Raw genomic sequence first — 25851 nt, 5'->3', positions numbered from 1 at the left:
CCAACAGGTAAGGAGCACTGCTTAGAATCACTGAAGCACTGCATTCTGTTACCCTGCCTCTAACATGCCCTTTCCCCCAACCCACCTTAGCCCTCCTTTACCATGAGATGCAAGTTTTGTGAATGGACTCTAAGATCTCACCCTTGGAGTCTCATCTTTTTTCTATTTCAACCTTCCCTGAGTGTGGGGACTGCTACTGAAACAAACCCGTCCACGGATATACAAATAGTAAATATGTTCTAATCAGTACAATGCAAACTCAGCATTTAGGTATCTGTTTTGTATATTCACAAGATCTTAGAAACTATATTACTGTTTTTAAAAAATATACTTGTATTACTGACCTGAAAGTGAGGACTAGAGACGCACTTGGCAATTTGTTTAAATAAAGGTTCCTGAATTTTGACAAATTGTGAAGGTTCAATCACATCCAAGATCTCCTCCAGCTCCCCAAGGAACATGACCTAGACACAAGTAATTGTTAAATTCAGAACTCCTCAACTCTTGTATTTGCAATTTATCAGCTAAGTTTTCAGATAGGTCTCAACCCATCCTCTAATTCTATAGGCACAAACAGCTGAATGTAGTCATCCACTTTATTTACTGAAAAAAGAAAAGGAGTACTTGTGGCACCTTAGAGACTAACCAATTTATTTGAGCATGAGCTTTCGTGAGCTACAGCTCACTTCATCGGATGCATGCCGTGGAAACTGCAGCAGACTTTATTTATACACAGAGAATATGAAAAAATACCTCCTCCCACCCCACTGTCCTGCTGGTAATAGCTTACTTTAGATCACTTTAGATAAGCTATTACCAGCAGGACAGTGGGGTGGGAGGAGGTATTTTTTCATATTCTCTGTGTATAAATAAAGTCTGCTGCAGTTTCCACGGCATGCATCCGATGAAGTGAGCTGTAGCTCACGAAAGCTCATGCTCAAATAAATTGGTTAGTCTCTAAGGTGCCACAAGTACTCCTTTTCTTTTTGCAAATACAGACTAACACGGCTGTTACCTGAAACCTGTCCTTATTTACTAAGTCAGATAGTTAAGATATCTAAATTTCAGGATTTGACCCCACAATTAACAGCAGGTGCAAAATTAGAGAACAAGTTTTCAAAATTTTGCACTCTAAGCCCTGGTTTACACTGGGGTGTATGTGTTAGTATTTTATTTACAGATTATAATGCGTGGTCTTTGCCCTAAGGAATTTACAGATGACACTGTGTACCTGGGGTGAATTCCTGGTCCCAGTGAACACAATGGCAAAACTCTCATTAACTTCAATGGGCCAGGATTTAACCCTTATAATTAAAGGATCCATCTTTAATTGCTTGTGTTTTGGGACCAATTTTCAAACAAAGATGCTCTTGTTGTGCCCATAAATATCAGTGTGTAAACTCAGATTTGCAAAATCAGGTAATCATGCAACTAATTGCCAATCTATGTTAGAAGCTAAAATATCTCTAGCCCAACTCTGAAAATGTAGGCTTGACACAAACTGCTGCAATTTGTAATAGAATTTTTCCACATAATTCCACAACATTCATTTTTGCTCTCTTTACATGAAGAGTCACTCCCTTGTGAAAGAACACTTATATTGGCATACTACATTATAATGCTTAACTTGCCAACAGAGATGATGACTGTCATCAGCTTGACACCTCTCTTTACTGTCAAAATTATGTCCAACACAGGTCAGTCTGAACACAGATAATCACCCAGATAAGCTAAACAGATGCCAAAATCCACAACAGCATTTAAGATTTGTCTGTATTATTTACCTGAAACTCTCTGGATGTTCCTGGGAGAAAAGTATCTTTAATGTTTATCTGTAGAACTATCAAACTCCTTTACTTAAATCTTAACAGCAACATAGAACTTACCTCTTTCTGACTGCAGGTTTTCGGCCAGAATTTCATTAAACCTCTAATGACCTGAATTACAAATGAGAAAGTAAATTTTATATTACATTTTACAACTTCACAGCTGGGAAAACTGGATGTTTAAGATATAAAAAAATACCAAAGAAATATTTACTGGCTCTGTGAGTGAAGGATCTTTCTCCAGAAACTGTACTATACAATATGCCAGCTGTGAAGGGGAAAAAATATATTCACATGAAATTATGACATTTTTACTGAGAACTCAAAAGACATGTTCAGTATTAAAAAGAACAGAGAATCAAAACAGTTCAGTATGCATCTTATTCTAAATTGTAAATCCTACTTTAAACTGTGAGTCTGGGGAATTTGCAACTGCATCCAAGCTGCAGTTAACAGCAAAGAACAAACAAACAAACGAAAAGTGAAGAAAAAATATGTCCAAGTACATTTTGAAACTGTTTGAACTTTATGGATTCCAAATGTACTCATGTAAGTAACATTTTGAAAGGCTCAGTGTTCTGCGAATGTGTTTCTTTCACACTTTTGGCAGCATCAGCATCATGACGACTTACATGAGATGAGCCAACACAGCCAAAAATTGGCATAAAAGACTAAGAAAGCAAGGCCAGAGTACAGAAATTAGGATCAATTTAGAGCCAAAGTGCAGAGAGGGTGAGTGTGTAAAGAATTACCAAGATAGAATGACCAGACAGATGACAGTGCAAGAGACAAAAACAACTGAGACCTCTGACTACAGGATCAGGTTCTGGATGAGTGGGGAAGATAGCCTCATTAGAAGGACAAAAAGATTGGGTGTCTGGAGGAAAGCCTACAGAGTTTCAGTGCTTGACAATATCTTACAGGTATACAAAAATTATATCTATATATAAATTCCACCAGATTTATTCTACAAAATGCATTAAGTCTACTAAATACTTATCTGTTTCATTTTTATTCCACATGACAAAAGTTTTCTGGTTTTTTTTGTTTGTTTTCATTCAGAAGATTTTTTTAGCTAAGCAAAAGATTTCCAAAGCAATCAAGTATACTGTTCTGTTTTAACAAAGCAGAAAATGTTTTTTATAATTTCTACCTGTGCATGGAAGAGTGATAAACTCCTGACAGTATGTAAAGGAATCAGCACCTTCACCAGAAACTGTTTATGCTCTGCTTTGAGAGGTAAAGCAAAACCATTGATAATACTAGAAATAAGAAAAGAAACATTGATTAGCAACATCACAGAACATTTACTTGTGGTCTGAACTTTACTTTATCAAAGTAATTACACAAGAAGACAGACAGTAGGTATTATCCTAATATGTGCTGAACCTTTGCACTAGCCAGTGTTCAAGGTACAGTTCATTCTAGTTATTGCTATATAGTAGTTACACTCTGACATGAGAATAACTATGTGATCAGTCATATAGTCTTGTTGCCTAATACATATGACCTTGCCTATTTGGTTGGTAAATTAATGAGTTTAAGGTGCTCTTTGGTAACTGACTGTGGAACTAACTACAATTAGACTGCTTAGCAACACACTGAAACCAACACTCTAATAACTGTTTAAAGCAAAATTTGCAATGTACAAGTCACAATGAAGTGCACAAGGAACAATGTAAGAAAAAATTGTACTTTGTAATGTGCACACAATTAAATCTTCTTTGCAAAGAGGTATGCCAAGGCTTAATCTGTGCTTAAAGTTAAGCATGTGCACAAGTCTGTTTTCAGGATCAGAGCTTAGGCTTATATTTTTCATTGACCCCTGAAATTTTCAGCATAGCTGTCAGAGATGGCTTATTATATAAAGGTTCATTTACCTTCCTAATATTTCCAGCAGTTCAGCTACACCATTGAAGTGTTCAGTTTCATAAACAAACCTATCAAATAAAGTTTAAAAAAATTAATAAATAGTTTCATAAAACATTTATAACCCAACAACCATTTCCCCCCAAAACTTACCGTAGAAAAATATTGTTAATCTGTTTTCGGATAAATGCTCTAAGACCAAGAAACTTGCCATAAATTCTGTGTAAGACTGTTTTTAGGTAGTCTCGTTCTCGGGGGTCTTCACTGTCAAATAGCTCCAAAAGCTGTTGTAAAAGAAGACATAATTTAAGAATCAGATGACTAATAAGAAATGGTGAATTGCCTTTATTTTAAAAAATGTATGCAGTTTACATATGATGAGCTAGATTGCATATGTGTGAGCGCACACAACTGCCACAAAAATTTGTTGCCTTCATTCAAACTTGAAAGGAGTCAACATAGACATGAGGTATTCAGTCAACTGTGTGAATACCAGTCAATGCACTCTGTAGAAAATGTATTGTGGAGCTTCTATAACTCAAGTTGCCACAGTTAAGCCATTAAATATATGAAAGCATTTATCAATTATTCCGATTCTTTCTTGTTAAGCAGAGGACTTGGACTGGTGACATTCCAGAGATGGTAAAAAAAAAAAGAGTTTAGTTGCAAAATATGAATACCAATTCATTAACACAGTCATGTCAATTTAATGCCCAAAATCTTTAAGGGCCTGAACTGACACAGACATACACTGTACATATATGTAATGCATGACTTTTGAGCCCACTTGTGGTTTATGAACAGTACCAACTCTCTCAAGTTGTTTTTTCTATTTTTAATTCCATTTTAAAACTTTTAAACAAACAGTTTTACTGATGTCTGGTCAGGGGCTTTAAATATTAAATATTATCCTCTAAGGAAGAGTTTCCTTTTCCCTATTGCTGCCATCATCTCTCCTACATGCATTATTCCCACCACCCACAGATGTTTACGGTTGTGTATGTACATTTTATCTTATGTTGATTTCAGTGGTCGCACTTAAAAAGTTTCTTTGATTTTACATTATATCGTTTTGAGAGATAATCCCAGTGCTTAACATGGGGAATACCAATAAAACTAGCGATCTCTCACAAATCAGATTTTTTTTTTTTCAAGTGCACCTATGGTATGCTCCTTTTTGCTGGAACCTTGTTTTTCTTAATTGTGTCTAAAATGTCACATCACCACCTTTGGTCTGAATAACAATAACTACAATAATAATAAATATGTGCAGATATAGAAGTGTTACAGACAATGTATAGTTAGTAGAGGGAAAAATCTAATAAAATGTAATATTTACACTATAGAAAACTGTAACCTAAAAATAGTTTAAGAAACTGTATAATTGGGCTCCTGACTTTAGTCAGTCACAAGAAATTGCAGACACTTTCAAAAGTTGTCTTAAAAAAAAAAAAGGCAAATCACAGTTTAAATAGATCCTTTTCAGCTGTTCAGTGAATATTAATTAACATATGATTTTAGGGCAGGGGCGGGCAAACTTTTTGGCCTGAGAGCCACATCGGGTTTCGGAAATTGTTTGGAGGGCCGGTTAAGGGAGGCTGTGCCAGGCTGTGCCCCCGCCCCCTATCCGCCCCTCCTTGCTTCTTGTCCCCTGGCAGCCCCCTCCCCCCCCAGACACCTACCCCTTCCAACCCCACCTTGTTCCCTGACGCCCCCCTCAGGACTTTCATAGTCACATCGAGCTGGAAACGTGGACTGATATAAGTAGTAAAATAATAATTTTTTCAATAACCTTAGTGATGTGTGTTCAAATCTTGCTGATTCCCCATGACCCCATACTCTTGTACTCGCACGGATTTCATTCTATTCTATGCTATGTAGGTTCTTGTACTGCCATCATCACTGTAATATCTGAGTGCCTTCCACTAGCGCATTATAAAAAGTAACTAACAACTGTCACATGAGGTTCATTCTCTGTCTCATCCTTTCCTCAAGGGGAAAACTGTACGTGCAGAGTAGTACTATGTTTTGGCAGAGTTTTTTGCTCTGTGTTTACAAAAGAGAAGAAGTGCATCTTGCAGTTAGAATGAAAGATGGTGAGGTCTGTGATGGTCTTTAGTTTTTGGAAGTTTGTTCCTCAGTCTTAGAGTGGCACATGCAAAAATTCTGTCTCCTGATGCTTGTCGCATCATTGCCACTATAGTACTGAACACCTTTATAGACTTAGGCTGTTTTATTGTAACTTCTCTTATCTCTGTGGCACTTGTTTCACTATTTATTCTGCATCCACAAACTGCACATTTTCTTTTCAACAAAAATCACAGCACTCTCCTTGTGCAATTCAGCGTATAAAAGAGAGTGAAGATAGGTACATGTTCAAGACTTGTGGTTTAGAACATTCAAGTATGTGACAGATGCATGTGAGCTTCCTAACTGTTTTACTGCTTTGGATAGTTCCGTAGCTTGTGATGATTAATACAGTACCCCTGCAGTGAGGGATATGCAATCACAATTTCATGAGGGAAACTATGAGTTTTGTCAGCTGCCCTAGAGAGGTAGTAAACAAAATCACTATGTTGAATTAGTTCTGCCCTAAAACAAAAAGCAAAGCAAAACAAAACAAACCACCCCACCAAATTACACATACATAAATAACTGTCTTACCCTTCCAAAAAATTCAGAATTTCACCTAAGGTAGAAAATAGCTGGAAATGTTGCAGATACAATCGGATTTTAACTCTGACTGTGAATTGGTTGTACAGGCAAAATGTTTAGATTTTCAGTTTCATTGCACAGATCCTCTTGAGAAACATAGTTTAGGCTTGTCAGTATCAATTTCAATTACGGGGCTCAAAACATAGTAAAAAAGACATGTTCTGATATATGATATCCAATTTGTCTTCAGGTTTTAACAAAATAACAAAGGGTTATTTTTAAGGACAGGTTGAACGATTTCCATAATTTGTATGATTATTGAGATACCTTTATACTAATTATAACTAGAAATGTGAAGTACAAATTACTAAATAGACACCTAGAGCAGAAAATATGGGTACGGAGATACTTAATTGTTATGTCTCTTAGCAACTTCTGCCTTACATTTCAGAATAGATGTAAGCCACCTTTCGAAATGAAACATTAAACTCTAAACATCCAGTGACATAGCTCTAGGTTCATAAATATATAACAAAAGTGACTGGTATTTTTCTCATTTTGAAATTAAAGCCATTCCTCACTAGGAATAACTTCATTAAAGTTTCTCAAATTTTAAAAACAAATTCAACAATGAAAACATAAGTAAAAGAATGTCACAGTTTAAAGTTACCATGGAACAATATTCATTGAACAGGTTGAATTTTATAAAAGTTTCAGTTGCTATCTCATATAAATGTCTTACAGTAACCTGACAAATCCTTATAAAGTTATAATTCTAAAACCAAACTGACCTTAAATATACGATTGCAAGTGCAATATGGCTTTAATAGGCCAGTCACTTAATTTTAAATGTAAAATTTACTTTTTACAAATTGAGGCCTAACTTGTGATTTAGACAAAACATTCATTTGAATTAATACTCATTCTATCTAAAAAAGTTACACCGTTATTTTTAAGAAGTCTATCACCTAACCACACGGCAAAAATAATCTGATTCTCAACAGGCATTGTGATATACTGTCTCATACATACTTAAATATGTACCATTCCTCGTTTTAAAACTCCCTCTCCTAATAGTTACCACTCTTTCATTTGGTATGCCATTATGGATGACCAGATGTCGAAACCCTTCTTTAGATCACATTCACACCCTAGTGCAACATTACGAAAGGATGACAAGGGTGAGTGTCCTGAGGAAGAAGCATGAGGGATAAGCATACCTAGGATGCTGGGTAAGGGTAGAAACATATAACAAGAGTACAGAAGCACTGTTTCTCTAGAATGGAGAGTAGGGCACCAGGATTCTCTCCACAATCATTCGGCTAGGTCTGAAGGGAAAAGAAGTGTAGAAGGAAAGCCTGTGAACAATAGTCTCATACCAAATATCCCCTAAAGAAAGCCTTGAAGCAAGTAATTTTCTCTTCTTGGATCTCCACAAGGCACTGAATGGCCACTCTAGGAAGATAAGCCATAGGTTGCAGTAGTGACCAGAGTCGCCTCCAACTCAAATAATTGTTTATTGTCTCTTCCACCTTGCTGTTCAATCAACCATGAAGAGAGATACTGGCCTCCTTAGGCAGGTCTATTAGCTTAAGTTAGGAAGCCACTGCTGAATCTACCTTTGGATGAGAGATCAGAAGATATGGAAGTCTGCGTGAAGAATATAGATTCTAAGGTGGTTCTTTGGCAGGATGTGCATAAAAATCAAGAGAGATTCACCACATTCCCTTCATCATTATCCAGAAAGGCAGAATCAACTCTGAGGCACTACTTTGGAGGGAAGAAAGCAGAGCCTCACCTCTGCTTTTGAGAATTTCTAAAGAGATATGGGATTTAAAATACACACACCCCACCCCCGAGTCTTTCAGAGTGACCTTCTTGCTAAGGAACGGGGATGGGACTTCATCACAGCAGCAATTATTCCCCATTTTCTCCAGGAGACTCTCCTACCTGAGAGGAAGGAGGGAAAAGGAAGAATGATGTGGTTTTTGGCCCTGGGGTGAAAGAGACTATGGAGGGGGTTAGGGGAAAGAATGGCTCTCCTGGGAAGCTTTTTCGGAGAATCTTCGTAGGCTGTTGATCATGGATGAAAAGACTCATTCATGAAGATGTGTCGGAAAGGCAAAGTATCTCCTATCACTTCTAGCATGACCCCTATTTAAGTCTCGGTCCTCCTAGAGGTTCTCTTTCTAGTCATATTCAGAGGTTCCACACAAGTCCATGGTGGGGGACAGAAGCACGAAAGACAAAATGGACCCACTGCAGAAAGTTATAGGGAAGAGGCAAAGGAGGGTACTTTCAGGTCTTCTTCCTTTCCTTTTTCTGGGACAGAGTTTTCTTTGCCTTGCCATTTATACAGAGCTTTGCTGAGGTGTGGAAGAAAGCTAGTTCCTCAGTAGAGAGGCACCAGCTATAGCTGCTGCCAGCTATGCAGCAGTACACACAGGGAAACCAGCCTGCACACCAGGAAGACAGGGAACTGGGTGCAGAACTCCAGACTGGCTACCATCGGCAGGACTGATGGCCTCCCCAGTTGAGTCACGCTGGTGGCAACCACATCATAAAGATAAAACTTCCATTCTTTGACAATTTAGTTCTTTTTCCCCATTACTGATACTTCCCTTCCTGTGTTTCTAACAGACCTTGAACATAACATGGCCTTTAGATTTATTTCCACCATGATCACCACAACTTCAGTGTTTTCAGTACAGCTCTAGGAAAGAGTTTTCTTAATGAACTTTTGCTCTTTCTGCCAGCTCTCAAACAGCTCTTGAGCCAGAGTGAGAAAATATTTCCCTTTTTTAAAAGTGGTATTTTGACAATTTTAAAGTCAGTCAAATTTCAGACATAAACAATCTCTATTTAATAGGGTTTTTTTACACTCTATAAACACTATTTAGGTTTTTGCACTGTATGGCCAAACCTTTACTTTTAAACTGCCACAACTTCAATTGAGTTATACAACTTGTAAGTAAAATTTCTTAAGTAAGTTAACAAAAAAAAGTGGAGACAAAATTAAATGATGGCTAGACGGTCTCACTCCAACACCAGAAGGCACCACTGTGGATCACCTAGTCTGAACTTCTGTGATGGATCGATATTCCTCCCCCTGAGAGTCTGAATCTCTTTTATTGTTACCCACTTACCCGTTATTGTGGAAGGGTGAAAGAGTTACACATTCTATTTTCTAATAAACTGGTTTTAGGAATAAAAAAATCATTAATATTAAGTATCAAAAGCATGCTGACAGTTTTAAAGAAAATGAGCCTGCTTACCTGTAATACAAATTTCTGATCTATGTACTTTTTGGCAATGCTAGGTTGGAATTCTTGGCTTTCCAAAAATCGTATGAAAAACTCATACACAAGCTGCAAGAAACAAAAATCACAGTTTATTCTATGATTTTATTTTATTTTTATTTGTAAAGTTTCCCAGCTTTTTTTCCTAATGCACTAAAACAGAAAATGCCTGTTTTGAAAGACCTTATGGAATTTTTTTTAAAAATTTATTAAGGGGTTACTAGAGCTAGAATTCATTACATGATCATACGTGTTAATCTTGCTCATTTGACCCTAATCAGGGGAATTTCAACTCAACTCCCACTAAGAACAGGCATTATCATCCTGTAATGCTTGTTCATTGGGTTGTACAGCTTTCTGGAGTAATTGGCAAGCACATTCTCACTGTCCTCTGGACTCCTGAAATCATACAAAATAAAGTCATTATGATTTTGAGAGGGTTGGTGAAACAGTATGGAAACATTTAATTGTAATTAGAAACTGTTCACTGTAACATTCTGCTACAGATTGAAACACTACAGACTAATGTAGAATGAGATTTAATCAGGAGTCTCCAACTCGCTGAGAATTAGCCCCTGGGCTGGAGATACTTGCTCTCACAGAAGTCCATCTCTGCCTATACAATTCAGAAGGGACTGCAACTGACCAGACCCATTCAGATAGTATGTAACAAGGCAAAAGGAAGCAAAGTGCAACAGATATTATCTAGCTCTCTTAGGAAAGCAGCTATGATCTGCCAGTAGACAGATGAGTTGTAGACTGCTGTCAAGTCTCCCTATCAAACCTTTCCTAGGAGACCAACCATTTTAAAATGTGCTCCCTTCCAGTTTTTGAAAGGATAAATATTGGTGTTGAGGGAAAAAGGCAAGCTAAAAATTAATTTTAAAGGAATCTACAGCTTTTCCATGCAAACTCCCCTATAACATCATAGTGGCTGCTTTGCCTTATTGAGAAGATTGATTTCTTCTAAATGCTTCTAAAAGGAAACAGGGAGGTCGGAGGTAAGGAAAAGTGCAAGAACTCCATATAATTCAACAGTAGGTCAACAGGAAAGCACTTCTATCAACTCCCTGACAAGTAACAAGGTTAGTTTTACTCTGTAAACCATCTATTTTCTAAGAAAATCCATAGCCACTCCCCTCCCTATCATGCTGACCAATATTGTCTCATTGTTTCCTTGTACTCTGCCATCTGTCTGTATCCATCTGTTGTCTTGACTTATACTTAGATTGTAAACTCTTTGTGGCCAGAACTGTCTTTTTGTTCTGTGTCCGTACAGCACTCACCACCCCAAGGGATTTAATACACGATAGTATTTTTGTGAGATTTTAAGTACAAAAAGAGAAAGGAGACAGTTTCTAAATTCTGGGAGGAGAATATTGTGTGACTTATCAAATCTCTCAATGGCAGAGTTGGGGCCCTGCATAAAAGTTTCAAACCAGTTCCTTACTCTAGGTAGAGATCAATCATACCCTTGTACTTATAGCAACTCCCAGATTCCTCTCTCTCTCTCTGGTGTTCGAGCTCTGACTTGTTCTAAACTGAAGAGAGGAGAAGCCAATTTACCTGTGGCATAAATGGACATAGTCCCTGTTGACAGCAATAGAAAATAGACCTACTTCTGCCAGGGTTGAATCTGGTCCAGTAGCTTCTGACCCTCTCTGTGAAATGAGTTTGTTTTCCTGTATGCTAAAGATATTTGGCATTGATATTTGAAGGCATTCTTATACATCCCAAAAGGAGGATGTATAGCAGAGAGAGTATGCTCTGCTCTGAATTCCTGAAGGCAAGGCTATATATTGTTAGGAAGGAAAAGTGAAGGAGACTAACATTTCTATTCTCCCCCATCCTCCCGACTAGCAACAAGTGCTCATGTATGATTCTTCTGCATAGTAGCAATTTTCTAATGGCCCAGCAGAACAAAACTGACTAGGATGACATTAGTTTAATTCCACTGCTCCTGCTGAAGCTGCTAAGAAGTACTGTGTACAAGTGCAGCACAGGTGCAATTCTTCACAATAATTTTTTTTAATGCAGTGAAGGAGAACAGGAAAATGTGGGCCACTCTCAGTCCTGAGCTGAATTTAAGTCCCTGACTTGATCAGAAAGGCCCTGAAAACATTACAAAGGCTCTTCTATCTTCATAGGTACTCCAGCTGTAGTAAAGAGCAGTGTTAAGAAGGTAGAACAATGATTTCTACATCTTATGAACCAACTCAAATCTGAATCACAGATTAACAGACGGTGTAGGGAAACATAACACATATCAAGCAGTGACACAGATTTGTTCTCAGATTATATTTAATACCTGTAAATGTGGCCATGATGCCTCAAGGGTGGGTTCATCTTCTTCTGGATCAAATTCATTACTGTCACTAGGTGGGAGAGTTCTAAATATATTGCAAGATACCTAAAAAGCAAAAGAAAAGAAAAATTAAGAGCTGCTTCTGAAATAGTATAGTCATTTCCAGACACCAGAACTCTGTATAAACTCTGTTTATGTATAGTCTCTATATATCCACTATGGATGTCAGTTTGGCAGCATTTACTTTGCTTAATTCACATTAGAAATTGTGCAGTACTAAGTAACCTAATAAACTTGTTGCCTGCCATGGTCTCCTCTTCCTTAAAAACTTTTTCCCTTCTTCACAATGGTGTTCCAAGAGCACCTCACAGGCTGCCCTTTCACTGACTGTATCTATTTCTCCCTTGAAGAGCCCTTCATCTCCTTACTCCCAGCCCAGCTGAGCAAAATTCAAACAAAGGGCACTAATCTGAAAGGTCTAGGGCATGGGTATTTAGAATCAATAGGAATGCGCTATGAGCAGGCGTAAAAATATGAGGGTTTGCATATAACCTTGTTATTTTCCTTCACACAGAGAGAATATTAGTGGGATGTGCCAGGGAGTCTCACCTGTCAGCACCTGGCAGTTTCTAATGTCTCTGCACACTTAGTACTAAGTTGTATATCTGGCACAAACTGGGAGCAATAAATACTATTTGCTTGTCACTTATCACATATTTTAGTTCATGGAGGTTTTGGTCTACTTAAAACTAATTAGAAGTGCTTTGCTGAGACTGCCTGGCTTACTGAGGCAGCTTTTCTGGTGTATAACTTTGTACAACAGCTAAGATAAATTGCAAACTTTGGTGTTCATCCCAGACCTAACTGGGTTATCAAATAGGTGAAAACAGCAGCATGCTATGTCCTGATCCAGTCTATACATGACTCTCACTAGTCCCCTTTATCCTCTTTGGATAAACTAAGCAGAGGTTTTGTTGAAGGTTTTGAGATGCACAATGAATCTTTCTTCAACATTCTTGTCTCTGTACCTAGCTTTTTACTCTTGTAATTCAGCGACCTGTGATAAATCAGAAGAAAGTTTCAAAAGTAGATCTGCAAGTTATATTTTCAGCATACTGGTAATTTAACATGCAGAGTTACTTTAATGTCAAAAGCCTAAAAACAATCAACATGTTGTTAAAAGCAGCATGAACTATACTTCAGTTCACAAATTATAGGAGGTACTAGTAAAAGATGTAACTACGAAAAAAGAAAAGAAAGTGGAACAAGGGGAAAAAGCAGGAAGGCTAAAACGGTGCAAGACAGCGAGAGAGACTCATTGTAAACAGGACAAAGAAGAAAAAGGGAGTGTCAATAACAACTGAGGGAGAAGGATTAATAAAGCGAGTGAAAGTGTGGAACAGAGGAAACTGGTGGGCTTATGATTGGACTTTCTTCTTCTCACCACAAGAGGGTGTGTTTTGCTACAGTAATAGTGAAGCACAGTGACTTTTACTGAAGCTTTTATGGTATACACAAATCTCTGCTTCCAGACACATGGCATTCAACATTGACAGATGTGGCGATTAGTAGCGTGCACCCTGTTATGTGACGATAGATACTGAATTCAGTGTATACTTGCTAACTGGTTACTAGCATTTATCATGAGCTGTTCTCCACGTGAGTTTTGGGGGTTTGTTTTTGGGGGGACAGAGGGGTTATTGTTTTTTAAGTTCAATTTGGTACTGTTCACTTACAAGGTCCTCCATGACATAGTTTCCAGTCTCATCTGGATCATAAATCAAATAGATACTCCAGGTAAGCAGAAAGACATGTATTGTAGTCCTGCCCTCTCAGGAAGATTTTTGAAATCTCTCTCTCTCTCTCTCTCTCTCACATCAGACACAGTCACACAGCTAGAAAGGGAGCAGATCAGCAGTTAATGGAAGATATAACCAGCGCTGAGAGTTGTTTCTCTGTAACTGTGTACAAGGCAAAGGAAGAAGATAAACCCCTGCGGATCAGTTCAGGATGTAAAAAAGGAGAAATTTCTTTACTGGTGCCTGGGTGCTGGCCATTTGGGATACTGCAATACTATATGCTGGAGCATTTTTAATTAATACTTAAAGTTGAAAAATCCTAGCCTTCCCACAACCTGGACCAGAATGGGATGGTAGCACAACAAAAGAAAGTCAGCAGTGATAGATAATTCTTCTGTAAGTTCATTTGTAAGAAATAAGCAAAATTCTTTGCAAATTTAATCTATATTTTAGTTGATCAGATTTATCATCAGACCCAAGAAAGCAAGAGTTAAATAAGTACGATTATTTTAAAAACCTTACAACAACATTTACAAATTAGGCCAAGACAAAGGCCTACTGGAGGTTTTACTAAATGCCTCAAGTCAGCAAGAGTTAGAGCACCAATAAGGAACAGAAATCATCAGAAGTTGGTCTGTGTTGCTTCTTATAACTGCCGCTTTGAAGCCAGAATTCCTGTGTTACCCTTTCCATTGATACCCTGATAGGACTCAACACTTTTACTTCTCTCTGGGCTGATAGCTCACTAGTCCTATTTGAATGAACACCCCTCAAATGCATTTTGCCATTTCTCAGTCAGTTCCTTTTAGAGAATGTTAATTCTCTGTATTCAGACAAAGATTTGCAAACAGAAATAAACTGAAATAGGTTTTAGATCTGGACCCATGGAAAAGAAGCCCTTGAGGAATTCCACCATGATTTCAACAATTTCCATCCCACCACCAACCTCAGCCTGGTCCAGTCCACACAAGAGATCCACTTCCTGGACACTACAGTGCTAATAAACAATGGCCACATAAACACCACCCTATACCGTAAACCTACTGACCGCTATTCCTACCTGCATGCCTCCAGCTTTCACCCTGACCACACCACACGATCCATCGTCTACAGCCAAGCTCTGCGATACAACCGCATTTGCTCCAACCCCTCAGACAGAGACAAACACCTACAAGATCTCTGTCAAGCTTTCTTACAACTACAATACCCACCTGCAGAAGTAAAGAAACAGATTGATAGAGCCAGAAGAGTTCCCAGAAGTTACCTACTACAGGACAGGCCTAACAAAGAAAATAACAGAACGCCACTAGCCGTCACCTTCAGCCCCCAACTAAAACCCCTCCAACGCATTATTAAGGATCTACAACCTATCCTAAAGGATGACCCAACACTCTCACAAGTCTTGGGAGACAGGCCAGTCCTTGCCTACAGACAGCCCCGCAACCTGAAGCAAATACTCACCAACAACCACATACCACACAACAGAACCACTAACCCAGGAACTTATCCTTGCAACAAAGCCCGTTGCCAATTGTGCCCACATATCTATTCAGGGGACACCATCACAGGGCCTAATAACATCAGCCACACTATCAGAGGCTCGTTCACCTGCACATCCACCAATGTGATCTATGCCATCATGTGCCAGCAATGCCCCTCTGCCATGTACATTGGTCAAACTGGACAGTCTCTACGTAAAAGAATAAATGGACACAAATCAGATGTCAAGAATTATAACATTCATAAACCAGTCGGAGAACACTTCAATCTCTCTGGTCACGCAATCACAGACATGAAGGTCGCTATCTTAAAACAAAAAAACTTCAAATCCAGACTCCAGCGAGAAACTGCTGAATTGGAATTCATTTGCAAATTGGATACTATTAATTTAGGCTTAAATAGAGACTGGGAGTGGCTAAGTCATTATGCAAGGTAGCCTGTTTCCTCTTGTTTTTTCCTACCCCCCCCCCCCAGATGTTCTGGTTTAACTTGGATTTAAACCTGGAGAATGGTCAGTTTAGATGAGCTATTACCAGCAGGAGAGTGAGTTTGTGTGTGTATGGGGGTGGGGGGGATATGAGAAAACCTTGATCTATGCAGGAAATAGCCCGACTTGATTATGTAAAGAGTTGTCACTTTGGATGGGCTAGCACCAGCAGGAGAGTGAATTTGTGTGGGGGGGTGGAGGGTGAGAAAACCTGGATTTGTGCTGGAAATGGCCCACCTGTTGATCACTTTAGATAAGCTATTACCAGCAGGACAGTGGGGTGGGAGGAGGTATTGTTTCATGATTTCTGTGTGTATATAAAGTCTGCTGCAGTTTCCACGGTAAACATCTGATGAAGTGAGCTGTAGCTCACGAAAGCTCATGCTCAAATAAATTGGTTAGTCTCTAAGGTGCCACAAGTACTCCTTTTCTTTTTGCGAATACAGACTAACACGGCTGTTCCTCTGAAACCTGTCATACACAATCAGAGTAGCTGATCTATTTTCAACCTCTGCTTTGATTAAATGATAAATTACAAATTAAAAAAATCAATCAGGTCCTTAATTCACGTCATATTTTTAACCAACTAATAATAAATTTGTGATCTAAATACACTGGTCCAACTAATGTAACTCCACTGATTTCAATGAATGGGATGTAATCATCCCATCATTTTAGTCAACGTATTACATTCAAGTTCTATTTTAAACTAAGATTCAAAACTAACAGTTCAAAAAAGAGTTAGTTAAGTTCATGGATGATAGGTTCATTAATGGCTATTAGCCAATTTCAGGGACACCAACCCCATGCTCTCGGTGTCCCTAAACCTCTAACTCAGTGGTGGCAACTTGTGGCCCATCAGGGTAAGCTGATTGCGGGTCGTGAGATATTTTGCAGACGAGCGGCCCGCTGCTTCCTGCAGCTCCCATTGGCCGGGAACGGCGAACTGCCACCACTGGGAACTGCAGGGGGGCCATGTCTGCAGACAGTCTACGTCCACAAAACATCTTGCGGCCCGCAATCAGCTTACCCTGATGGGTCGCAAGTTGTCCATCTCTGCTCTAACTACTAGAAGCTGGGACTGAACGACAGGGGATGGGTCACTCGATAAATTGCCATCTTCTGTTCATCCCCTCTGAAGCATTTAACATCAGCCACCGCTGGAAGACAAGATACTGGGCAAGATGGATGATTTGTCTGACCCAGTATGGCCAGTCTTATGTTAAGCTAAAAAATTATACAACTTATTTAGACATATCATAGAATCATAGAATATTAGGGTTGGAAGAGGCCTCAGGAGGTCATCTAGTCCAATCCACTCCTCAAAGCAAGACCAACACTAACTAAATCATCAAGCCACGGCTTTGTCAAGCTGGGCCTTAAAAACCTCTAAGGATGGACAACTGCCCTTTCTTTGGATAACTGTCTTTTTTTAAAAAGGATTACTGTACAGACATTGAATCAATAAACTTTCTCAGTTCTGACACAACAGCATTTCCTTATTAACATACTATTGTTAAAGGCAAAGCAATTTAAATTTCATGGATCATGGGATATTTAATGTCCAACTAATTTTACTTAAATTAAGATCTCATTTTAGTTATACCGAATGATGCTAGGTTTCCAAAGAGTGATCAAGACCTCATCGAGATAGCTGCATTCTTCTTTATTATTCAAAACATGCTCACACATGTCAAACTTTATATATCGAGAAAAAGCAATTCATTCATTTATCAAAGTTGCATGTCAAGATGGAATCATTTAATTATTATTCATAAATTTATTATTGCAGTGTTATCTAGTATAACTATTTATGCCAGTATTTCCATTACAAACCCACATTTGTGGGCAACATACCACACCACTGGGGAAGTACTTACTGAACCACTGTTGACAAAGCATCTGCACAATTCTAAATATTGTATGCAACACTTGTACTGAAAAATTACAATCTATTCCGAGTACATGGAAGCCATAAACAGGGTTACAAAAAAATGGGTGCTCACTGTCTTATTATTCTTTAGTACTTGATGTGATGAGGACAAGCAATGGGTAGAGTTTGAGAGCATAAAATAACTATTTGGGTGCTGAATTCACATTTTTGAAAGAGAATACAAGTAACCTATCTCAGAACTCTAAAATTAACTGGCGACTGGAAAAGAGACTAGGCAAGACTGAGTGCACATTTCTTCCCATTACCAGTGAACAGCAAATGTTAACTTTTTAAAAATAATGGTAAGTTAAAAGAGAAAGTACTATATTTCAGAATCAAAAGCTAGATACAAAGGTCTGATCTGTAGGAAATGAAGTAAGTCTAAGTCCTATGCATACAGGGCCTGGACCTTTTAAAAGGGAAAACAAATATTGATGCATTTATCTGTGCTGACTGCTGGAGCAAGAAGTGGGAGAAAAAGGTTTTAGCCACAACTAGTTAAAGGCCAACAAACTGGCACCCGAATACTGTAAGCTTATTACAAAAGCAAAATTATTTTTGAATAAGCATATACTGTAAAGTCCAAGTAAAGGCTGAGTGCCACATGCATAAAATGCATCCAAATCCACTTGTGCATGCAAGAAAGAGAGTAGGTAAGAGTAAGTTAAAGTAAAGGTACAACCACAACTGAAAAAGATGTGAAGTTCCCTTTAATTTTTCTTGTCCGCATTAGGAATGAAGAAGTTGATGTTATAAACAGAGGCAAAATGTAGATGTCTTGGTCAAGAGAACAGACAGACAAGTTATCCTGATGGTGAAGAGTTCCAATTGTCATTAAACTGATGTCCAAAAACAATCATAAGTTTAAAAAGATAATGTGAATGGTTACAGTAGGCACCTCCTTTTTAAAATCAATGCCGCAGGGGCACTGAAGTGCGTCAATCCTTGGAACATACTGTACTTCTTCAAGGTATCACACAAAGGATTGAAATGCAGGCAACTGAAAGAATGAAGAATACTACTGCATGAATCACAAAACAGTGTAACGGTTCATTTACATGTAGCATCAATTCACAGCCTGCTTATTAGTCTGGAACTGTTGAGATATAGATCTTTGACAATACAGTAGAATGGCTTCAAAGTAGAGCTGCATGGGGAAGAAAAGGGAAAATCTGTTTCAAAACTTTTTCCAATATCCCTCACCACAACCATTTTTTCCTTTCTTTTTTAAATTCCAACCAACACTTATTTGGGGGGAAAAGGAGGGGAGTAAATTTAAAATAAAAAATGTTCCTGATTTGTTTTTCTAATTTAGAAATTGACAAAATATTGACCAGCTCTACTCCAAAATCAATCAATGCTGATCAACCACTGCAACGTAACTATGAATATATATTAATAGGCAATACATTGCAAGATTTTACCAAGATATTTGTATTTGAAATTACTTTTTAAATACCAAACAGAACCTGTCTGAAGTTAGGGCTGAATGCCTGCAAAAAAACCAAAACAAAAAAACCCCAAACCTTTTCAAAGAAGTCTCCTCCCCCCCCCCACCAAACTAGAGCATGGCATACAGTGTCCAAAGTTCTCCCCAAACTTATTGCTTGTACCTGTAACTAAAACTGTCAGACTGAGCTCAATTTCCATTTATTTCAATACCTTGTACTTCTTTTTTTCTGAATTGGGTGCATGCCAAATTTTATCCTGAAGTGAAAAGGGAGTTCGGACTAAGTAAACCAAACAGACCCCTAAATATACTGTCATTGAGGGAGAAACATATAGGGGTCTAAATTCTCCCATTAGTGATTGGGTAATTTACATCTTCTCTCGTTATCATCCCCTGTTGTAAATGGGAGACAGACCCCCCAAAATATATAAATATAGCATGTACACAGTAACTTGTACATATATATTACAAATATCTGAAGCCATTCTGATTGGATAAGCCCATAACTTGTTGGGAAAGAGCCACAGTACTTAACAGATTGTGAACCTTTTCATAATGTTTGCATCAGTCCACACAAATAACTACACTTTTCGAACTTTACTATTTATTTTTTCACTATTATGACTAAGTGATGGAACACCTTGCTATCTGCTGTGCAACTAGCATATGGTAAAGTGACTAAGTTTGGAGTTGCATGATCTTGAGAAATTAGGTCATATTACAAGACATATGTTCTCTCTGATTTCAAACTGCAAATAGCTGTAGGGAAAAAAAATACTTCCATTTAAGCCAGTACACTTGATAAAATGAAATTAAAAAAACTGAAAAAAGAAAGATTCTCGTTACACTTACATACCGATACACTTATAGTTTGGATTTAAACATTTAAAGAGCTACCTTGTACTTCAAAATCATACTTCATTTTTTTAGCTATGATTGTAACTATGGCGGTCAATTAATTGTGATTAATTGCACTTATAACAATAGAATACCAATTGAAATTTATTAAATATTTTTGGATGTTTTTCTACATTTTCAATATTGATTTCAATTACAACACAGAAAACAAAGTGCATAGTGCTCACTTTATATTATTATTTTTGATTATAAATATATGCACTGTGAAAATGATAAACAAAAGAAATAGTATTTTTCAATTCATCTCATACAAGTACTGAAGTGCAATCTCTTTATCATGAAAGTGTAACTTACAAATGCAGATTTTTTTTCGTTACATAACTGCACTCAAAACCAAAACAGTGTAAAACTTCAGAGCCTACAAGTTCACTCAGTCCTACTTCTTATTCTGCCAATTGCTAAGACAAACAAGTTTGTTTACATTGACGCGAGATACTGCTGACTGCTTCTTATTTACAATGTCATCTGAAAGTGAGAACAGGCATTCGCATGGCACTTTTGTAGAAGGCATTGCAAGGTATTTACATGCCAGATATGCTAAACATTCATATGCCCCTTCATGCTTTGGCCACCATTCCAAAGGACATGCTTCCATGCTGATGATGCTCGTTAAAAAAACACAACATCAATTAAATTTATGACTGTACTCCTTGGGGGGAGAATTGTATGTCTTCTGCCCTGTTTTACCTGCATTATGCATATATTTCATGTTATAGCAGTCTTGGATGATGACCCAGCACATGTTCGTTTTAAGAATGCTTTCACAGCAGATTTGACAAAACACAAAGAAAGTACCGACTTGAGAGTTCTAAAAATAGCTACAGCACTCGACCCAAAGTTTAAGGATCTGAAGTGCCGACCAAAATCTGAGAGGGACGAGGTGTGGAGCATGCTTTTAGAAGTCTTAAAAGAGCAACACACTGATGTGGGAACTACAGAACCCAAATCACCAAAAAAGAAAATCAACCTACTACTGGTGGCCTCTGACTCAGATGATGAAAATTAACATGCACCAGTCCACACTGCTTTGGATCGTTATCAAGCAGAACCCATCATCACCATGGAAGCATGCCCTCTGGAATGGTGGTTGAAGAATGAAGGAACATATGAATCTTTAGCGCATCTGGCATGTAAATATCTTGGAACATCAGTTACAACAGTGCCATGCAAACGCCTGTTCTCACTTTCAGATGATACTGTAAACAAGAAGCAGACAACATTATCTCATGCAAATTGTAACCAACCTTGTTTGTCTGAGTGATTGAATGACCAAGAATTAGGACTGAGTGGACTTGTAGGCTCTAAAGTTTTACATTGTTTTATTTTTGCATGCAGTTTTTTTGTACATAATTCTACATTTGTAAGTTCAACTTTCATGATAAAGAGACTGCACTACAGAATTTTTATGAGATGAACTGAAAAATAATTTGTTTTTTTACAGTGCAAATATTTGTAATCATAAATATAAAGTGAGCACTGTACACTTTGTATTCTGTGTTGTAACTGAAATTAATATATTTGAAAATGTAGTAAACACCCAAAAATATTTAAAATAAATGGCATTCTATTGTTGTTTGAGAGTGCATTCATTTTTTTAATTGCACTATTAATCGTGATTAATTTTTTTAATCTCTTGACAGCCCTAATTGTAACAATTAAAGTTACAGTAACTGTAAGAGCTAGTTACTTACCTGTAACAGGAGTTTCTTCAAGATATATGGTCCTATCTGTATTCCACTGTGGGTTAAGCATCTACACCATGTGCCTTGAGCCAGTGAATTTGAAAGTAATGCCTGCTATGTGACTGAGTAGAGAAAGATGCGTTTTGACCGGTACTCGAGGGCTACTTGTGACATGAACTATGATATAGTTCATGGTCTGGAACCTGTCTATGTGCAGGTACACTTTTGCAGTGATAGAATTTAGGGTTGTCACGATGAAGTCCAGAGATTATGTGGTGGCGAGAACAGATTTTTCTATATTTATGCAGACTCCCAATGAAGAGAAAAGATGTAGCATCATGGAGTTGCACTTTGCAGCGGGAAAAGCACTCCTTGCTGAATCAAGCAGATGAACTGGGGGGTTCCCCAGCCTGGGTCAGATTGGGGCCTCCTGGCCTTCTCTATGAAGAATTTACGGAGACAAAGTTCCCACCCTTCTCGAGTACACCTGGGGAACAATCAGCATCTACTGCACCTTGCCGCGATGTGAGCTTCCCCAAGGCAGTACATGCAGCACTTTACAACAAGAAGCCATGTTGCTGAGGTACAGGAAGACAATGAAGCCATGACATCTGACATGGGCCACTACAACTGAGAATACCTTGGTAAAGACTTTGGGGGTGGTTACTATTCCAAAGGGGAGTACTCTACTGAAAATAGTCAGATAAATCTGAGAAAGCATCTGTGGGCGGGTTGAATACCTATGTGAAAGTAGGTGTCCTTCCTATTGACAGTTATGAACCATATGCCCTTTTTTAAAGATGGAATTATTGCTGCCAATATGACCATGCGAAATCTGAGTTTGCGAATGAAGCAGTTCAGATAGTGGAGATCAAGAACTGGTCTCCAACAACCCTTCTTTTTGGGTATTAGGATGTAGGTTAAGTAAAACCTTTCCCCTTGGTATTGTGGAGGAACAAGTTCTATTGCTCCTTGCTGCAGTAGGAAGTTCAACTCATGTAAGAATACTGTCGTAAGAGTGGTCCCTGAAGAGGGATGGGGTGGAGGGGTTTCACGAGAGGTAGGAACGCAAACTCTATCATACAGCCAGAGTGGATGACATTCAGCACCCACTTGTCTGTACTGCACTCCAGCTGTTGAAAGAGCATGCTAGGAGTCCCCAGAACAGTGTTCTGGGATTGGAAGGTGTTGGGCTTAGTATTTCGCAGCTATCAAGCTCCCATAAAAAAAAATATCGTCCAACCAGAGGCTGAGATTGAGATGCTGAGCCTGCTGTGGAGGTGGCAGGGTCAGGCGTGTGCCAAACTGTCTTACCTGGCTCCAGCATAGCTTCATTAACAGGGAGAACTATTCTGTTAGTTCCGGAGGTGTGCAGGATGGCTAAGAGTTTGTGCTAGGAGTCCTGGACCACCTTAAGGAGAATCTGAAGCTCTTCAGCAACTCTGTGGACAAGGTCCTGGAACCGCCTGAAGTCATGGAGGTGAGGGGGTGCAGAAATTTCCGTTTCATCTGGGAATGATTATGGCAATCTTGCTGGTTCCAGTAGAACCGGAGTGTAATATTCTTCCTCCTCTGTCAGATCTGGAAGTAGACCTGAGTATCCCCTTAGAGAGGAGGCAATGGGTGGTTCCCTAGCAGATCGGATCAACTAGATACCAAGGCTCCCAGCATGGCCCATAAGAGTGGTCGACAGGCATGGGGTAGATGAGGCTGGGGTTGGTCCTGAAACTGTGCAGGTCTTTTGGGTGGTGGAGGATAAGTATGGTAAGGGAAGAGCGATTCAGCCAATGGCTCTGAATCTCCTGAGCAGAAGGCTGCTTCCAGCTCTGTGGGAGGGGAGGTGTATTCTGCATATGGGAGCTTAATAGGCTCCACTGTGCAGTTGGTTCTCTCTGACGAGATATTATATCCATGGAAACACAGGGTCCCAATGGAGGAGAGGATTCTGGATCTGGGAGGGTGAAGACATCTTGTGGGGTGGCAACACATTCAGACCTCCCCAGTGTGAGGGGGACTCTGCTTGTCCAGGGTAACAGAGCTGGTGAGAAGGGTGGTATCCGGAGTTGGCAGTGATTGGGCTTCATCAGTGCAGATGGATCCCGGAGTTTGGCGTCGGGGATGAGAGTACTGACAGGACAGAGTCTGGAACTAATGTAGTCCAGTGCTTGTGGGCTTTCTTGCTGTGCCTCTGGGACTTAGGGATGTTTTAAGTCCTCATGGACTGAGCTGGTAGGCTTGCTTACAGTCAAGTCCAACTTCTTTGAAGTGAACTTTAAGGAACACTTAGTCTCATGCTTATGAGAGTGCTTCCTAGCTTTCCAACAAGACCCTGCCATGGGGCCTGTGGGGATGGATTCTCCCGATTCAGAGAGTCACACTTTGCAGCAGGACACACACTCCTTGTTGAATCAAGCAAATGTATGGGGGTGGGGTTTCACCAGCCTGCGTCCGATTGGGGCCCCATCGCCTTCTCCATGAGGTATTTGCGGAGACAAAGTTCCCGCCCTTCTCAAATACAGCTGAAGAACAAGATCTGCATATACTTGCCGCAATGTGAGCTTCCCCAAGGCAGTACAGGCATCATTGGTGGTCATCACTGACTGAGAAGGATCATGGTCAGGAAGCTCAGAGTTTGAAGCCCAGGGTACAGGGCATAGTCTGGTACCCAAACTGGGTATGGGGGGTGGGGACAGTGGTGTTCTCCTGTCCCACCCCACCCCCAACCTCCAGAGACTAATCTAATACTAAAACTTTTAGAACTGTTAAAACTGCTAAACTATTAAAACTGTTAACTATTTACAACTAGGTTGATTGTTTGTAGGATGAAGTCAAAGCTGCAGACACTCTAGATTCCAACCTGGACGAGGTGGTGGAGAGAAGGAAATGAAGAGACGATCAGTCTGTACCACCCTTTATCCCCTTGGTCAAAGACACAAGGTGCATGCGTGGACCATGGACACTACTTTCAAATTCTCTGGCTCAGGCGCACAGTACGCATGCTTACCTCACAGGAGAATACAATAGGGACAATTACTCAAAGAAGCACCAAGTGTTTTTCTAATTTGTTTTTCCAGTTTGTTTATTTTGCTCATTTAACAGCTGTACATAGTTTCATCGTATCTCCTGTATAATCAGGTAGTCAGTTTCCCGGGCTGAGCAAATGACCCACACAAACAGGAGTCAGAAAGAAAAAACATTCTAAATGTTATTCTAAAACCACAAAAATTGGTAGGAAAACTCAGGAGCAGGTGTAGTAGCTGAAACTACTTATAACCCACTGTCTGAAAACAACCTGATTTCAAGCTGAGGATGCTTCTTTAACAAGTACTGAGTGACTGGCATCCAACTAATCAATTTGCTGTCAATTATATTTAAAACAAATAAAATGAGTGAAAGGGTTAGGTTCTGTGTGAACAAGTTGTTTTCTTTTCTTTCTTCTACTGCCAATATCACCTGACAATCCTTAAGCAGAAATTTAAAATTACTTCTTCAAATTCGTATTTTATAGCTACATCTTCTGTACATTTCAATATCTCATAAATGCCTTGGGTAACTTTGCAGTTAGTTAAAGCTATCTCGGGACTTCCATTACAAATCCATATTTAGGTTCAGAGGATCCTAGCTTTGTAGTAACATTTTATTCCTGAAAAAAACACTTTTAAAAAATGAAGTTCAGGAGTACAGGAGTTCTTAGGTGATTTCAAAACAGTCTTTGTGTACTCTTGTAATTTTAGCACTGTAATCTTTCAGGCAATGACTCTGGCACATTGATATTTCTTAACTTGTTGTCACAAACTTTCTAAAATGATGTTAAGATGAATATTGTAGCCAAAATTTGTCACTATCCATTTTTGGAAAATTGTATTATTTTATTTATTTTATTTAAACTTGATATTGTGTAAATCCAATCTGATTTTTTCTCTCCAAAAAAACTACAGAGAAAATACACAAAACAAGTTATTTTAAAAAATGTTAATACTAAAGAGTACAGATTTGCAATACATCTGCTGATTCAACCAGCCTTTAAACTTGGGAACATTTGAAATTGGATCTGTATTTTGAGGCCAGGGTCCACTACTAATCATAAGCAAAGCTAATGAAAATGAAGAAATTCACAATTACGGTAAG

At 38.8% G+C, this 25851-nt stretch overlaps 1 protein-coding gene across 13 annotated transcripts in view; it reads right to left on the bottom strand.

The window, feature by feature from the left end:
* PPP2R5E (protein phosphatase 2 regulatory subunit B'epsilon) overlaps positions 1-25851 on the bottom strand; it is a 108933-nt gene that overhangs the window by 10824 nt on the left and 72258 nt on the right. For 10 of the 13 annotated variants that reach the window (XR_012159591.2, XR_012159593.2, XR_012159592.2 and 7 more), the window contains 8 exons: positions 11958-12059; positions 9626-9718; positions 3849-3979; positions 3707-3766; positions 2980-3088; positions 2041-2094; positions 1887-1937; positions 345-464 (listed from right to left, as the gene is read on the bottom strand). Coding sequence is in view for 9 of the 13 variants with exons in the window: in XM_073349886.2 (XP_073205987.1) it covers positions 345-464; positions 1887-1937; positions 2041-2094; positions 2980-3088; positions 3707-3766; positions 3849-3979; positions 9626-9718; positions 11958-12059 (720 nt within the window). In the remaining 4 variants the exon portion in view is untranslated. The remainder of the gene's footprint in view (positions 1-344; positions 465-1886; positions 1938-2040; positions 2095-2979; positions 3089-3706; positions 3767-3848; positions 3980-9625; positions 9719-11957; positions 12060-25851) is intronic. The other 3 variants (XM_073349889.2, XM_073349892.2, XM_073349890.2) reach the window with 2 other exon arrangements.

Source organism: Lepidochelys kempii, chromosome 6 (genome assembly GCF_965140285.1).
Source record: "Lepidochelys kempii isolate rLepKem1 chromosome 6, rLepKem1.hap1, whole genome shotgun sequence".
Taxonomy (NCBI): domain Eukaryota; kingdom Metazoa; phylum Chordata; order Testudines; family Cheloniidae; genus Lepidochelys; species Lepidochelys kempii.
The sequence above is the reverse complement of the archived record's forward strand: the minus strand, read 5'-3'. Positions and strand labels throughout refer to the sequence as shown.